The 18,589-nt window shown below is 37.9% G+C and overlaps 1 protein-coding gene across 2 annotated transcripts in view; it reads left to right on the top strand.

The window, feature by feature from the left end:
- Positions 1-18,589, top strand: part of LOC145672031 (serine/threonine-protein phosphatase 6 regulatory ankyrin repeat subunit A-like) — a 98,617-nt gene that overhangs the window by 54,186 nt on the left and 25,842 nt on the right. For both annotated transcript variants that reach the window (XM_081741226.1, XM_081741225.1), the window contains 5 exons: positions 1,468-1,576; positions 4,709-4,889; positions 7,112-7,229; positions 10,466-10,679; positions 13,420-13,507. In XM_081741226.1, coding sequence (XP_081597352.1) covers positions 1,468-1,576; positions 4,709-4,889; positions 7,112-7,229; positions 10,466-10,679; positions 13,420-13,507 — 710 coding nt within the window. The remainder of the gene's footprint in view (positions 1-1,467; positions 1,577-4,708; positions 4,890-7,111; positions 7,230-10,465; positions 10,680-13,419; positions 13,508-18,589) is intronic.

Raw genomic sequence — 18,589 nt, 5'->3', positions numbered from 1 at the left:
TAAAAACGAATAATAATAACGGCTCATAGGCAAGTCACTTTTTTTTTTTTTTTTTTTAACTAAAAGTTACTTTTCTTTCAAGTTAGTTACCAAAAGTTACTTTTCTTTCAAGTTAGTTACTAAAAGTTACTTTTTCAAGTTAGTCACTAAAAGTTACTTTTTTTCAAGTTAGTCACTAAAAGTTACTTCTTTCAAGTTTGTTACTAAAAGTTACTTTGAACGGGGGGTAAAGTCGTGATTATGTTTCGCATTGGCAGTTTCTAAGAAGAATATTATAAAAATAAATGGAAAAAGGAGAAACTGGTTACTTATTATTCTTCTGGAAACTTCAGTACTTGATGCCATGTGCAGCGGTGTTGCCACATGTAAACCACGTCAGCTTTAGTCTCACTTTTTATTCTTTCCAAAGCACAGTGAATGATTGGTAAGTGCTTAAGTTCTCAAGGTGGATTTGAGAGCCCGCCTGTGTCTATTCTTTCTTCTAGAACCGTGCAAATTAATAATGAACCTCTAAACATAAGTAATCCATTTTTTTTATTAGCTGACAAACTTAAGTAAAATAATTTTTAATCTTAACATATTAAAACATTACGTATTTCAGCTATGATCCAGCCGGTTCTATGTTGGTTCAATATATATTGTAAAATTCAATTTATTCCCAAGTTTGGTACTAAGGTTTAAAGTTACTTTTTGATGAGATTTTGGTCAGTTTTTCATGTGTTTTTGGTCATTTTTGAACTATTTAAAATAGACTAGACTATTTTGAGCTCTGTAATAATAATAACCTTTAAAAAACTTAAAAACTATGATTCTATAAAATTCATTAAAACAGAACAAAACCTTTTAGTGGAAGAAAATGAGTAAAAGTATCAATTATAATGGGTTAAGGGAACCATTTCCCTGTCATTCAGAAAAACTTAGCCCACAACTGTAGGAGGTGCCTTCAATGCTTATAATTTTAATTCCATTTCTTACTGGTTCATATTAGCTTTGCTATCTTAAATAAATTCAACTAGAAATACAGATCACTGAATAAAGCAACTTTTATTTTAAAATAATAATCGTGTAACAGTTTCGCCAACTAACTGTACATATTAGCTTCATTAGACACTGATTGTTACATGGTTATTATTTTAAAATAAACTATCGATTTCTTCAGTTTAGCCTCCAGAAAAATTATTTTCTCCTTCTTATACATTATACAAAAGTTTGGCGGTTATTATTATTGAATTCGCGTTTGGTTTATTCCGTTTTTTCACAGTTATGTTACCATCTAAATCAAATACTTTTCCTGTTTAGTAGTTTATATTTGTTTAAAACTTATTAAAGTGTTTCAACCATATGATTTTGCAAAAAGTGGGATAAATTCACAGTATGGAATTGTGAGGGTATAATTGTTTGTGTAATTTCATAATAGTGATTGTATTAATGGTTGTGAAACCAGTGAAATATATCTTTTTCTCTTAGGCATATCATGGTCATGGAGATATTCTCCGATTGCTGTTACCGTTGTTTACAAATGTAAATATGAAAGATCATACAGGGAAGACGCCTCTGGATTTGGCTTCAGCTAAAGGTAAGCACATGTAATTTATTATAGCTCTACATAAGTAAACTATGAAGTAATACAACGTAAGAAAACAGTAATAATTCTAATGGAAGCGTCGCCCTCCCATTCAATCAATGTGTTGTATTCTTGTGTATGAAATAAATCCTTCCTACTATACATAGAGTTGATTAATTCGTCTGTCAATTTCATTTGTTCACTGTGCAGAAGTGGTAGGAGGTAAAGCCGTGCCATTTGGTGTAACTTTAGACGAAGGACATAAGTTTTGTTTCGACATAGAAGCATGTCACTTGTACTAAAGATTGAAGAGATATAGGGTCAAAGGTCAAACTTCGATTTTTTCCTTATGGGAGTGCAATGGTAAAATCTGAAAGAGCCTGAAAAAACGTAAATCGAAGTAATAACACAGAAAAGGCTGTGTGGTATGATTCTACGTCCCAAGCCGACGAAATATGCGTCAATCAAGTGTCAAGGTCAGAGATCACGGTCAGACCAAGGTCACAGGTCACCTTGAAACCCTATTTGAATACACTGAAAACAAAGCAATGTCCATATCAAATCATGTTAAACATCAAAATGAAGCAGCGGAACAAGTAAGGAACACTCAGTAGTAGTATCAGGTCAAAGGTCACAGGCAAATACAAGGTCAAAGGTCAACCACAAAAATCAAATAGTCGCTGGGAAAACAGCAGTTGTTATAATGAAAGGGTATGTTGAAGGATGAAAGAAAACAGTTGAACAATCAAGGAACTATCCTGTGACCTGCGACCTTGATCTGATCGTGATCTCTGACCTTGACACTTGATTGACGCATATTTTGTCGGCTTGTGGCGTAGAATCATACCACACAGCTTTTTCTTTGTTATCACTTCGATTTCTTTTCAGGCTCTTTCAGAATTTATCATTGCAGTCCCATAAGGAAAAAAATCGAAGTTTGACCTTTGACCCTATATCTTTTCAATCTTGAGTACAAGTGACATGCTTCTATGTCGGAACAAAACTTATGTCCTTCGTCTAAAGTTACACCAAATGGCACGGCTTTAGCTCCTACCACTTTTGCACAGTGAACAAATGAAATTGACACACGAATTAATCAACCTCTACTATATGAACTGACTGACATAAAATAAATGGGGTACTTCCGGTTGACTTGGAAAGTTGAAATTTGGCATGATGGTAGCTTTCCCGGATTAACTCACAGGGAAATTGTCAAAACTGAATATTCTTAATTTTTAGAAGTCCTAAAGGTGGAGGGGGGAGATGAAGAAATTGCCCATGTTAGTTAAATGGGTCTTTTTTGACCTATAATCTCATGTTTTAGATATTTGGAATAAAAACTTGAAATTCGTGTGCTTGTACGTTTTCTATAGAAGTATTTAACGAAATCACTAAAAACATAAATTTCCAACATTAGTGGGGTTTTGTGGACAATTGAAAAATCTTTCCTATGTTGTTTGTATGGGACATCTTCTACACTCCAAAATTATTGGGCACTTCCTGTAGGGTTACAATGATTAAATTTGACATAATTGTTTTCGGGACTAACCCGAAGAAAAAAACATTGCCAAAAGTGAATATTTTCAATTTTGGGGGGCACGGGGTCTAAAGGATAGATGAAGAAATTCTCCATGTTATTTAAGTGAACCTTTTTGTGGACCTATAACCTCATATTTTAGATATTTGTAATAAAAACGCGAAGTTTGATGTGCTTGTACGTTTTCGTTAGCGTTACCGAAGTAAGTTACCAAAAATAAAAATTTCCAGCTGTAGGGTGGTTTTATGGGGAACTGAAAAATCTTTCCCATGTTATTTATATGAAACAAGTTCTACACCCCAAAATGTTTAGGCCCTTCTGGCAGGATTAGAAGGATGAAATTTGGCATGATTATAGTCTTCCAGGACTAACTCATAGGAAAATTGCCAAAAGTGAATACTTTTAGTTTTTAAGGGGTCTAAAGGTGGGATGAAGAAATTCCCATATTATTTAAACGGGCGGTTTGTTGGGATACAAAATCTTATCTTTTAGATAGTTGAAATACGAAAAAAAAAAAAAAAAAAAAAACTTGAAATTTGGTAGAATTGTAGGTTTAAGAGCTGCGAGACTGTAGACCTTATAAACGCAGGTGTCAGGGGTGGGGGCAGCTGGACTAAATTCAAAAAATGTTAAGAGCAAATGCACGAAATTAATTTTTGATGCAAAGGCTGACACATAAGAGGTGCGAGGCCATAGGCTGAGCAAATGTGGGGGTCTGGGGCGAAGCCCCCAGCTAGGTAAAGGCTAGTATATTATATAAAAGCGAAAGTGATTTCAATAGCATCACGCAATAACTACTGAATTAATTACAATCATACTTTGCATGATTATCAATCTATGCTCTCTCAAGGATCATATAATATTAAATTGGTTAAAATACTTATCTTAACAGGGGGAGCAGTGGGTCATGGCTTTCGCGAAAAATCGAGTATCTCACGAGGCCGTCATGCAAGAAAGATGAAACCTGTATATAAATCCCTTATTAGAAATAAATGGACGGTGTGCAAGCATTGGTGAAAATTTCCATTTTAAGCGATGCATTTAAAAATGTACGTTCGTATGTCTGTTGCAGCATAACTCCAGATACGTGGAGCAGTCTCAACAAAAGTTGTTACCTGGAAAATAAAATTCTTTAGGGCAAGATACACTTAGCAATTCTGGAGGGAGGATTGAAAAGAGGCACACGTGCAAAAATAATCGAAAATGACCGATATTAGTCTCAAATCTGTAGTTTTCAGAGACGCTAAGACGATTGGTGACACACCCAATGATATCTAAGCCCACTTAGCTAAGAAGGGGCATGTTAGGTGATCTGTTAATCAACATTGTTATTTATTTTACTCATACCTTTACTTTTGAAACTAAATATTATTATTTCTGTGTATATATATTACTGTATACTAGTCACTTTTTTTTTTAATTTATAAAAAAAGGTTGATGTACAAATGCTCTTCACAATAAACATATTAGTGGTTGTTATTCTTAACAGATATATGTCAGACATTATTTTCATTACAAATCATTGAATATCTTCACATTGTACTTTCCATAATATTCCCGATGTAGTAGTCTTTCTTTCTTCTAAGAGTATGTTTATCTATTTTCAGGTCATAAACAATGTGTGCAATTATTGCTTCGCTGTGGTGCCTTAGTCTGTGTGCATGATGACGTAACCCAAAGAACACCAGTTCATGCAGCTGTGATAAATGGTCACAAAGACTGTTTGCGCTCCTTGCTAGAGAACACGGAAGAAATTGCTGTTGTAAATAGTGTAGACTACAAGAAAAGGTAAACATTTCATCTCAAATTGGAGTCTTAATAAATAAAAGTCTCGTAAAAGTAACTCAGTAATTTGCGCGTAACTTGCTTAGCTCGGGTCAATGGTTTCGGTTACCCTTCGCCGATCCTTTCAGATCGTTGTTTGATTCTAATAATGTTCACCATTGTTTTAAACTATCTTTAGTATGTGATGCGTGATCTTGATTTAACACTGTTAGTTTATTTTCTGTTTACACTGAAGATATTTCATACCCCTGAAGGTAAAAAGAAACTTTACAAATATCAGTATACCAGGTTGAGTTGAAATAAATGTCGTTTCCGACCAACTCCAATCATGCATGATGAAGCGTACAAACGAGAAAGCAAAATGTATAGCGACTTGGCCGTTTTGGTCCAATGACACAGCTATCATACAACGCCTCAGAAAGTTTCGTGGCCAATACACATTCCGCAATTTCAGTTGTTTTCTTGAATGAAATAGTCGCGTTTAATCATCACCGCAAACATTACTGAAAAAAAAAAAAAAAAAATTCACCGTAGCAGCCGGTCGTGGGGTAGGTTTTGTGAAGGAAGAAAGTGAAGTGAAAATACAACACAATCGCGATTTATATGGGGGTAAAGATGCTACCACCAGTCTTCAAAAAAACCTACATACCTTCAACCTTCACCTCTTAATGATTTTCTCGTGGATATCATGCAAGGTAACCAGGAATATAGACACGCCAATTACCAGTTGAAAATGAAATGAAATTTTTACGTCCCACGGTTATGCCAGATAGGCTAAAGGAGACGGTGATTATGAGAAATGAATGAAAAGATGGAATGAGGAAAGTGGGAGGAAACGGGAGAACCCCGAGGAAACCCACGCACACGGTGTTTGCCCACCACAAAGTTCAGTTGGTGGGAGCAGGATTTGAACCCGGGACCCCATGCACCAGAAGTGAACGCTCTACCACTAAGCCACCGCGACCCTCCAATTACCAGTGGAGATACAGGGGTTATAAGCACTGTGGTTCGCCATCTTCATCGACTGGAGTTTGTCGATCAGCTCCTTATCATCTCAGTGTGCAAGAAGCCCAGATACGAAGTGACATCTTCCTATCACTCCTGAAAAAATCCTACGATTTGCTGTTCGCGGAACGAATCATAACTGCTGATGAGAAGTGGGTATAAATGTGTTGATCAGATAACAGATACCATTGGTCTAAACCAAAACGAGCTGCTCCGATCATCGTACAGCGGGACGATTTAACATGAAGGAAGCGTTATGCAGGTCATGCAATTGTGATGGACCCCTGAACATGATAATCGGTATGGATGGGCTTGCTGCAGATAGCCTCTATGCAGAACTACTGGACCGCATGTATTGAATTCTGTCAAAGTAGCCGGGTTTGTAAAACGTAAGTGTGCCCTGCTTCAAATTGACAACGTTCTTTGTCACCAATTAATAAGGTGCAACAGAAACTCTCTCAGCTGGAAGTATTGGAACTTCTTTCACATCTAACATATAGCCACAACCTTGCGCTCTTCGACTACCACTTGTGTCATTGTTGCATTTAAGCTCTTTTCTTATGGAAATCTCATTAGTGCAAGAAAAAAGAACTTGGTGCATAATCTTTAAATGGAGACATACAAAGCAGCACAAATCTATTGAACATTACTGTCTTTTGAAAAGTACTTTATAGTATTGATGTTTCATTCTTTGACATATATTTGTGTGAGGAAACGCAGCTTTGACTAAAGAAGGATCATTTGATGAATGAACATTTAGAATTAATTATTTGTCAAATGCTTTACAACTTTTACCATTCCACTAAACACTTAAAATTTTGAATGTATTTACACTATGTTGAATCGGCGAAAACTTCCAAAACCTGCTGATTCAATTGATGTAAGACAATGTCGGACTTTGTTTCTGCGGCGATGAAACTTACATAATTAAAATAATAGATCTACCTTTGATAAGACTCTTTTATACAAGTTCGTGAATGAAAAAAACAATATATTCTTGTTGTACAGCCAGAAGTGTAGCAAAGTCAGGTCCAAAACATGCTAGATAAAAAGTGCTAATAAAATTGTTTGAAGTAAATGTGATATGAAAAATACATTGAAGTTCTGTCTCTTTGGCAATTTAACTTTGTTCATTTTATGTATTAAATGTTATTTACATGATTTTACCGCAATTGCTGATAAGTGAAAAAGTTTTAAAGCATATTCTTATCCTTTTGCAGAACCCCGTTGATGCTTGCTGTTAGTGCTGGTCAGAGTGATTGTGTGGAACTGTTGCTGAGATATGGCTCTAATACGAATTTAGTGGATGAAGATCAACATCCAGCTTTGTTCAGAGCAGTAAGTTGCATTGACATATCTTTAGATATACATTTGAAGAAGTTTCTAACCTTCTTAGTGTTCCTGTATACAGAAGATTGATCCGTTTGTGTGTGTCAGAGTTTAAATCTTAACCTCTGCTCACAGAATCGATCCATTTGAATGATTCAAAGGGTAGGAGAAAACCTCTAGATCGCGCCAAGTTCGCGTGTGTGTGGTTCATCATGACTCTTAAAAGTGAATCGGTTTTGGGGGGAAAACAGTGTAGGGAAAATGGATGTGCATTGGGCCAGCGACTATTAAGAACATAATTAATCGACATAAACACCACGACATTCCATCACATCGCTCACCCACTAAGTTAAGTAGAAAGCGACCGTGTATTGTGGGCACTTCACCTATATCTCGGAAATTGCACAGATTGGCATTGCAAGAAAATCCTACACAACGTGTGATGGTAAGACGATTGGCAGACGGCACACTCAACTGTGAACCGCAACCTACGTGTCGGGGGGGGAATTAAAGCTTTGGATGCTGTTTAAAAGTTATGACCTTATTGCGGCCTATTGAAGGGAGAGAATGACTCACTGCAGGTGCCTCTACGAACGCCATCTATCCGGGGAAATTTTAAGTTTGTTGTCATAATCGATGAAACAGTTTTATCTATCAAATTGTGGCAAAATTTGAGCGGGAACGTACACTTGACGAAACATAAAAACCTGCCCTGACTATCCGTCAGTGTAAAGCAAATTTCTCGAAGGGATTTCTAGTTGTCGTGGGATATTGCTATGAAGGCAAGTTATCGATTCGGCAGGTGGCCAAAAATCGCAAAATCAAATCCACATTTTATCAGCAACAATTTATACAGAAGATATGTATTGAAATCCGTTGCACATGGATAAGGCCTCATAGCATATATCTCGTTCTACAACAGATGACGGAAGACATACCAGTGAAGTCACTTGATGCCTGTCCTATGAAAAGAACACTTGCATCTCGTCATGTCATTATTGTCCGTGGCCTCTGGAAAGCCTGCCAGGAGGAGTGACTTAAGATTTCCATTCCTGTATTTCAACGAAGCCTCCTACAATGAAAGTTACGGTCCAGGGCTATTGTCAAGACACATAGTGCTCATATCGAGAGCAACCGATGGTAGTCCCGTGGTTTTTTTCTATGGTAGGTGAGACGTCAAAATCAGACACACACAGACGGATTAGCCTTTCTGTAGACAGTCTCATTTCAAAATCGATATTTTTGATACCTTTAATCTGAAAGGAAAATAAGGTCAGATAATGTGTTGTGTAGTCGTTTTGGAGGTACATTGTAATTTCTAGTTGCAGGAAGAGTGATTCTTGCACTGATTGAAGTAACCCCGTCACCCAAATAGAATAGGTATGGGAGCTAGTTAACAGTCAAACCTCTTTACATATTGAAAAATACTACATTGCTCACAAAGAAGTGTAGGTAATAAAACAACAACACTATGTTCAAAAATTCATTTGTGCTAAGCAAACGATGTCGATTTGTATCGCGAACAAACATACGTTCAACTTTATATAAAATATTCTCTCATTTTTTCATTGCAAAGGGGTGAGAAAAATATTTACTGTTAATCTTTATAAATAAAATTGTTAATTACATAATTCTATGGTTTGTCGTTCCGAAGAAATTAAATTACCACGGAAATATGTAAGTTGTCTTAGTTTTCCTTATATTTTTACACCAATGTTCACGGTTTGTCTAAGAATATCATTGCTGTAAAAATATATGTATTAAGAATTCCATCTGGTAATGTATCCCTGAGACAACTAGTAAAGTAACGAGCTAAACGGTCATCGAGAGGGGAGTTTTCCGCGGCTAAATGGATAGCGTTCACTTCTTCGGAACGAGAAACTCGGCTTTGATTTCTCGTGGGAGCTCGTGTGGCGGAACCAAAGTTGTAAATCTGCATCTCTATAGCCTCAGTGGGAATGAATCGATTGTCGGGAACAATTATAAACTAAAATCAGTACCACATAAATTCCAGAAGAAATCATGTAAATTATGTATACTTATCAACTTGATGGAGTTAAAAAGACGTCAGATGTCTGGGTTCACAACAGTCAGACAGTAACCAGAGCGCCGAGCTATTGTTGTTGGTGTGTTATGGAGACCTAATTTCCAAAGCGGGCAGATTGTTGGTGCTCAATTATATGGTGCAACTGTGACGAAAGTGGCAATTGTGTTGGGTGTTGCGAAGGCCAGTGTCCAAGCTGATTACTACCTACAAAACTACTCACGGTAAAACCACATCGACAAAGAGAAACGGCGGTTGGAAGAAAACCCTCAACGAAAGTTCCTGCCTAGCATTAAAGCGAATTGTCATTCAGAACTGTCGTGCGACCGTGTGGTGCAAGTGACAGAGAAACTCAAGCAGCACCTCCTACAGCCTGTGGAAAGTCCGAATAGAGTTACATGATCTGAGAATAAGAGGTTATGTTACACGAGCGAAACCGCTGAGAAGGGATAACGCTTTGCACGATGCCAATGATGCCACGAACATACAACATGGATCGCTCATAACTGGAAATGATACGGTCGGATAAGTCTTCTTTCATCTTATTTCAAACCAAAGGCCGAGTTTGTATGTGGTGGACGCCAAAAGAAACATATGATCTTCAATGTCTCCCCCCAACCGTGAAACATGCTGGTGGCTCTGTGATGATATATGGCCGCAGTATCCGGGTTTTCGGTGAGTCTATGCTGACGCTTATTGGTCGCGTCACTGCCCATGGTTACATCACCATTTAGGGATATGCACATCCTCTGGTCCAGTGTTGTTTTGGGGCAATGATATCATATTCCAAGATGGTATCCGACCATTTACACAGATGGAGCTGTTGCGGCATGATTTGAGGAACATGAGGATGGGGTTGAACATCAGTTTCTGTTTTGGAGAAACGAATCCGCGCAGGTTTCCACTCCCATCCTCTGACGGAACTGAGTAACGCTGCACGCGAAATGGTGTAAATTTTCACTTGCTACCATTCACGACCTCTGTGACTCCATTCCATATCGCATCAGAGCTCTTCTGAAGCCAAAAGATATTACAACGCTAAATTAATCTGGTAATTTTCTATTTTAATAGGTGCTTCTATTAAATTGGTAATTATTGTATGTTCAGTTCTAAAATGTTTTCATATAATTATCGTGAGAATACCAAAATATCTCTGAATTATGACTTGTTTGCTACATAATGATAATTGTTGTATAATCAGGTAGTCCATGGCCATAGTGAGTGCGTAGAGCTGTTGGTGGGGCAGGGTGCCAGTACAGTGTACCAGGACAGGAATGGGAAGTCTCCCCTGCATTTAGCGGCAGCACAAGGCCGCTTGTCGTGTTTGACTATTCTGCTGCAGCATGCTCCTCAAGGTGTGGAACATCTACAGGACAAGCAAGGCTGTACTATGTTACACTGGGCCTGCTACAATGGTGAGTGAAGTTACAGAGTAGTTGATACGTAAGAATTAAGGTAAACAGAAAGCGTGGGTAACATTTAATGTCCCTCCTTAATTTTTTGGCAATCGTGTAACTAGGTAGTACCAGGCTGTGTTCCAGAAGTTTTGCACTTTCAGCACACTGCGCTCCATGAGATAAAGTTTGTGAGGGTACGGGGCGCCACCAGTGAATGCTGTTAGCAGGCATAGAGGATAGGTTCGTGGGATTAAGTGAAGGCAAGCACTGTAGGTGTAGCGAGAGTTCCCGTGAAGTCAAAATGGGCAAGCTGAGAGAGCACCAAATTGCAATTCGTGCAGTGCTACGATTTTTATAGAGAAAAGGACGAAGTGGTAAATCAATCGACAGCTTCCTATTGGTTTAAAAATTTTGCTTCAGATGATTTCCGATGAACATTAACAACCTTCTGCAGGATGTTGTGAATGCTGAATCAAGTCCAGTACACATGTGTTAGCAAGATTGATAGGGGGCATCCAAATCGGCAGTTTGCATGACATTGATTACACCAATAAACAACCTCAACAAAATCCACACGAGCTGACAGAGACGCATACCCATCACACAAAGTTACAGTTTGTCATACATTGCTACAAAACCCGTGTGATCGTTTTAGGAGGAGAATTGTGACAGAAGAGAGAAGCCGGTATTTCTGAGAAACCCTAATACACGTAAACAGTGGATGCAGAGAGGACAGGACGCCATAGTACATATAAAACAGAAGAGATTTGGGAAAAAGCTCATGCTTTGTGTTTGGTGGAATATTGACGGAATTGTCCATTTAGGTTTGTTTTAGAAGGTCGTGAACTGTATTCTGAACTGAAAATCTACAATACTCCCAAGTCACCGGTTTCGAAGATCGACCAACACTGGTTGAAATTGACGGACTTGAGTTATGATCCTCATTATGCCTATAGTCTGGACGTTGCATTATGGTTTGTTTTGCCCTCGTACACATTTCCTGTTTGGTCGGCAATTCAGTTTATATGATGATGTGCATTCTGCCTGTCGTGAATCCAGCAGATTGAACTGTTGTCGCAGAGATGAGTGAAAGTCATTCAACATGGAGGCCTATATTTTGCTGAATAAAGACTTTTTTGATATTCTGTGTTTCATTTTCCTCTTTATCTGGTGTAGGACTTCTCGGACAGCCTGGTGTTAAATGCGAAAAGCATTGAGATAACCACACTTTAATCTAATAATAGTAATAATAATAAAATTACCTATAGTTTCCAACGTTGCAGCGTGGTCGTTGCAATATAGGCGAAACGATGTTATAGCAGAATTATACGAGCTTTTACAGTACATAAGTAAATAAACGACCACGTACTTTTTAGCACCGTAAAAATGAGTTTTTGCCAAAAACTATACTTGAGGACTTTTCATTTTGTTTAGTTCATTATGATGTACCGGTATCAACTGATGTATCTCACCTTTTGACAATGCCGTAGTTAGGAAAAAAAATAAACTTTAAGAGGTAATAAACATAATTTTGGGCTGTATCTTATAACCGTCTGTATACTGGCATCTTGATAATCTTTTGATGAGAACTTGGATGGAAGTATACTTCCGTATCAGAGTTTCGTCTTAGTAAGTGTTTCAATTATCCTACAGCATCAATTTTTAGGTTCACAAAAAATTCATTTTTCTACATTTTCTCGAAACGGGCGCATCAGGATTTACACTCTCAAGGAATACTATCCAACTCCTCGACGAATATCGTACTGAAACTTGCACAAGTGGAAGGACGTGTTGAAAGATGAAAACATGCTTGCTCCTACGATTCGCAACGTCGTAGAACAGGATTTATAATGATCTTTCCCCATAGCCCCTGGAAGTTATGTACTCTAGTCATACATGTCTTGGATGGAATATTAATCTGATACACTAGAACTTGTTCCCTCACGAAGACAAATCTTGCAAACTCAAGATGATAACAGTCTGTGGTGATTCTGACCTCTGGTATGTCATTTAGGGAATGGATGTCAAATTGAATACGATATGCGATCGTAAGTTCAAAACAAACACGTTTACCCGGTGGAGAAAAGGAACATGTTGAAAACAGCGCAAAAATGTCATTCACAGAAAGCCATTTTTGCGCTGATTTCAGCATCTTGAGTTTGCAACATTTGTCTTCGTGAGAAAACAAGTTCCAGTGTATCAGATCCATATTCCATCCAAGATATGTATGACTGGATTACATAACTTCCAGGGGCTATGGGGAAAGATCATTATAATTCCTGTTCTAAGACGTTGCGAATCGTAGGAGTAAGCATGTTTCCATCTTTCAACATGTCCTTCCACTTGTGCAAGTTTCAACGCGGTATTCGTCGAGGAGTTGCATAGTATTCTTTGTCAGATCATTTTGTTCAACTCGACTAGATCTATCGTTTGATATAAGTCTGTTTCATCTTTGGACATTTTTTTTTCAAATAGTTTAAACCAGGGTTCTCCAAACGTTTTAGCACAAGGACTAGCTAGCTTACAATATCAACATACTGTAGTACTAGCGCGATGTTGTTGAGAGCGGCGGAATTCGCAAGACGTCAGTCATGCTTCGTTAGTCGAAGTATAGTGTGGTACTCACAGGCCGTAGTTTGGAGACCCCTGATGTAATGAATTACTTCAAAGAAAAGTATTATTGAAATGAATGAATTAACTTTGGTGTATATATGTGTGTCTTACAGAAATTAATAATACGTGTTTGTTTTCATTTTAGGTCATGCACCTTGCGTGGAGTATCTGTTGCGAGAATCCCACAGTTCAAGATTTACTGGCAATTTGTTTTCTCCTGTTCATTGTGCAGTGTAAGTTACAGTATATTTCGCATTGTCTTTAACAGAAAGAAACTATAAATATTTGTCTGATACATCTGTCAGCAAATAAGAGCAACTTACGAGTTAGGTTCCATCGTTAGCTTTTTTGCGTTTTGTGCTTTATTCCCGCTGGAAATATTTGTGGTTTAGATTGCCCATGTAATAGTAATTTTATGTTTCATATAGTATAGTAAAACCTTCCAATAGCAGACACTTCATAATACGGACGGTAAAATATATGTATTAGTATGGGAGAGAATACACCCATAATAATACACAAAAAATAAAGAAGCAAAAACTGCTTTGTAGAATTGGTTTTCCTTATGCCTTTATTTTGTATTATATCATAGAGATAACGTCATAATAACATTTTCTAAGTCTCCAACCGCTTAGCAGTGCTGTTGAGTGAGTAACGGTAATTGCATATTTTTGTTGAAGATGTTTCATATTCAAACGCGATATTATTTATAGGTAGTGTTGGGTTCTACATGTGGGTAAAGATTGTTGAAGTAGGATGCAGATACTTTGTTGTGAGAAGTAGGCAGCAGATATTCTGTGTAAACTCGTTTTAGGGAAGGTTCGATTACGTAAAATGGTTTGACGAGATTAATGGTACAATTTATAAATAAGTGAAGCTGAGACAGGTGATATAGTTGTGCCTGTGTTGTAGTAGTTGTTGAATGATTGAAGTTTAACGTCTGTCTTCAGCGTCGAAGCTATATGAGATGTGGACCTACAGTTTACGGTGGAATCCGAACCACCGTAACTAGTGCTGTCAAAATCGGTTTTCGAAAAACCGAAAACCGGTTTTTGAAAAGTGAAATTTCATAAAACCGAAATGTCTGTTTTTAAAACCTAAAACCGCTTTTGCGGTTACGGTTTCCAAAACCACATTTGCGATTTCAGTTTCCAAAACCGCATTTGCGATTTCGGTTTCCAAAACCGCATGTGCAGTTTCGGTTTTGAAAATAGCTTTTTCGGTTTCGGTTTTGAAAACGCTTTTTCGGTTTCGGTTTCGAAAACTGCATTTGCGGTGTTCGGTTTCAGAAAACCGGTTTTCTCAAAAACCGAAAACCACAGATGTCACAAAATTCCTCAGCACTAGCTGTGACTTGTACAAACAACGAACTATCCGTTGCGCACAGTGCTGCCATATTACCATAATAGTCTTGGAGCAAATAAAAAAAAGTTAAAACACACATGTAAATCAATATAACTGTCTCGATTGATAGATGCTTTCACAATTGTTAAGAGGTGTAATTAAAAACAGCAAACATTGTTTCTGCTTTGAAAAAGACAAACATGATTTCGAATATAAAATCGCAAACACGGTTTCGGGCAGCTTTCCCTTTCGAAAAGAGCTTTTGCGGTTTCCGTTGGAAATCTGCTTTTGCGGTTTCAATTTCCAAAACCGCATTTGCGGCTTCGGTTTTGAAACAACCGAAAACCGCAAATGTCACAAAAATTCTACAGCTCTAACCGTAATATTCATTATTCTCCCAGCTGTTGGGGTATAAGCAGGGACGTAGCTAAGGGGGGGGGGGGCCGGGGGGCACCGGCCTCCCCAAATCTTGGCTTGGCCCCCCCAAATATTTATTTAAAATTATATGTTACAGATTGTTTTTATCCGACAATAAATGAAAGAATTATCCATAGTAAACTGAAGTTATTCATATTTCTAAGATTTTTTTTTTAAAAATCCATTTATAGGTATTTCTTAAACGTTAAAAGTAAACGGTAATAACTTTTACACCGTCGCCTTCGTTAACATTGCGAGGTTCTTCCAGCCTTTAGAGTGATTCCAGCCTTATAGTCGCCTTGAAGTACTAAGGTTAAAAAGCAATACGAATGTACTTTGTATAACCGACTAAGAAAAAAAATGAAAAGTTGATTCGACTCAAAGGCTAGGAGAATACTTCTCCCACATTGCTGGGTATTGCAACATAGTATCTTATAGTATATTTTAATTGTTTTACGAGAAGGTATTGAGTGTAGATTTACTTTCTTATTTTTATTATATTTAACAGAGATTCTGGCAAAACAGGGGAGGATAGAATATGTAAACTATTTATACCCGTACCTGTGCTGGCGCTGGCAACTGTGGCTGAGCGGGAAAGAGTCTTATTTTCTTACTGAACGTGGAATCCGCACTGTTAATTTTGCTATGCATGTGTTATTGAAATTAAGTTAAATATGGAGATATTTATAAAATCTGGATATTTTATTTCACACGAAAAAAGTGATAAGCAATTGGTGAGTACCTTCAGTGAAACTGATAAGGTGCGTGTTGTTGCTTAGGAAAATATTCATTCGGACGGTGTTGATAAGGAATGTGCTAGCATCTCACAGCAAAACATTCATGTGAATGATTGCTTTCAGAGGTCCAAAGAAACTGGAGATGTCCTGAATCTGCAAAACCACGCATCTGGAGAAGAATTAAGAACCCGTCGAGAGTGCTTAAATCGTATAGTGGTGATTGTGATCCATTTGGGTCGATAGGGATTGGCTTTCCGAGGCAACGATGAAGATGACAGCAGTTTAAATAAAGGGAATTTCTTGCAAACGTTTGAGTTGTTACGACGTTTTGATTCTTTTTTAAAGAATTATACAGCGCCAGGGAATATCACTTATTTATCCCCAGAAATTCAAAATGAAGTTATCTTGTGCTGCGGTGAGGAAATCATCAATGTCATTGTAAGTGCCGCTAGAAAATTCAGCGTTATGGCTATGAAACGCGAGATATTAATGTTTCTGAACAACTTAGTGTTTATGTGAGATATGTGAAAAATTCTAAACCGAGAGAGCACTTTTTGAAATTCTTGTTGTGATTGTTGTGATTGGAAGCAGACGTGTGTTTCGTGTTCTGCGCAATTCTCTTCGTTTAGTGAAGGTGAACTGAGGTTTTGTGCTCTTTGTTATGAAGTAATGTGTGGTTGAAGTTTTGATGGGACTTTTGGTGAAATCCGTTTTCGAATCGCTTCAGTGGTTCAGATGATTGACTGAAAATTTGCTATTTTCAAATTGCTATTTTCAATTAATGGTCGTTATTTTTCAAACAATATTACATTTCCAACAATGTAGTTGGGTGTAATTTAAATTTAAAATTTTATAATAACTATGGAAGATGATCGTGACTCTTCTAATGATACCAGTAACCCTTTCACTGCTATTACTGATGATATCAATAAAGACTGCAGGGCCATTAATGCAGATTTCTCGCATGGAAGCAACGCATCAGGATCAAAATTTAATCAAAGAAATCAAACCCAAAATGATACCGCATTAAATATGAACATTGATTTTTCAAACAGGCCTAACGAGATTACCTGTAAGCTTTGCAACAAATTGTGTGTTAGTTTAAAAGGCCTAGCAATTCACAATAGCAGGTGCCATTATGATATCAATAAAACCAAATCATGCTCGCTTTCACGGAAGTCGCAATCATCCATTGATAATGTCGATCACCCAAGAAAAACTTTGATCTCCAAATGCAATAAGCTTCTAACAAGATTAAAGTCTTCTATTCCAATGTTGCGCAGGGTACCTCGAGGGGCTAGAGCTACAGTGGCAGACTCTCTGTGCGAGGTATTACAACAGATTGTACGTACAAACGACTTAGAAGCTTGGATGGATCTCTTCTTCTTTCCTTACGTTACACTGTGCGTGCCATCAAAAGCTGACAAAGTGAATAATTTAACATCATGGGTTAAACAAAGAGTGCGATGTTGGTCTGATTCTCGTTGCGAAGCCCTTCCTAACCACAGTAAAAAATCCTTCAAAGCTCGACGACCAGTAAATTCCACATTTAACGTTAAGAATGTCGAGAACAAATTAGTAGATGGTGATGTCTGCAACGCAGTACGGCTTCTCATCTCAGAAGATACTATAGCTTCTCCGAATGGATCGGTATTAGAAGCATTAAAAGAGAAACATCCGGCTCACAGCCACCCTTTTGAACCTCCCGATCTCATTGAGCCCAGTATTGTAGTGCCTAGAATATCAGTTGACGAGTTTACGAAGGCACTTAAATCATTTCCTTCCGGGTCATCAGGAGGTATGGACAGTCTCCGTCCTTCAATATTAAAGGACCTCCTACTCTCCCAAGACTGCAAAACTAAAGACCACCTGACTAACGCCATCTGCGATTTTCTCCATCTGATTATTTCCGGTAATGTGCCCACAGAAATTAGACCTATTTTCTTTGGAGCATCACTAATAGCTTTGAGGAAGAAAAGTGGCGGCATTCGTCCTATCGCAATAGGCAATGTGTGGAGGAGATTATCAGCCAAAATCATTTGCCATAGAATTAGAGAACCTCTAACACATTTTCTATCCCCACACCAACTTGGAGTTTGCGTCTCACATGGAGCAGAAGCAGCAGTCCACGCTGCTCGTATGTATTACTCTTTTCCACACCAGCAGGAGAAAGTATTTCTGAAAATAGACTTCAGAAACGCATTTAACGAGTTGAATCGTGACTCTATGCTCATACAGGTAAAAAACAATTTTCCATCAATTTATCGATACGTACATCAGTGCTACTCGCAACCGAGCAACTTATACTTAGGAGATGAAATAATCCTCTCTCAGCGTAGCGTACAACAGGGCGACCCTCTTGGCCCTGGTTTGTTCGCACTAACTTTACAATCCATCGTTAATAGTATCAATACAGAACTGAACATATGGTATTTAGATGACGGGACTATAGCTGGAGACAAGGATACAGTACTAGAGACATTAGAAATGATCCGTAGACGGGCTAAGGAGATCGGATTGCAAATGAATTTCTCCAAATGTGAGGTCAGCTTTCTCGGAGTTTCCAATGAGCAGTCTAATAACCTCTTCAAGCTGTTTGACGAAGCCGCGCCTGGGATTCAAAGAATTTCGACAGATGACGCCAGCTTATTAGGAGCAGCATTATCTAATGAGGCAAGACGAACAATATTAAAAGACAAAATTTCTAAATTAGAATTCTTCTTTACACGTCTTTCCTTGATTTCAGCTCACTCTGCCTTTTACCTACTACGTGCCTCATTGTCCATGCCAAGGCTGCTATACTTTCTTCGTTGTGCT

This window comes from Thermobia domestica, chromosome 15, assembly GCF_964235325.1.
Source record: "Thermobia domestica chromosome 15, izTheDome1.hap1.1, whole genome shotgun sequence".
NCBI classification, from domain to species: Eukaryota; Metazoa; Arthropoda; class Insecta; order Zygentoma; family Lepismatidae; genus Thermobia; species Thermobia domestica.
The sequence above is the reverse complement of the archived record's forward strand: the minus strand, read 5'-3'. Positions and strand labels throughout refer to the sequence as shown.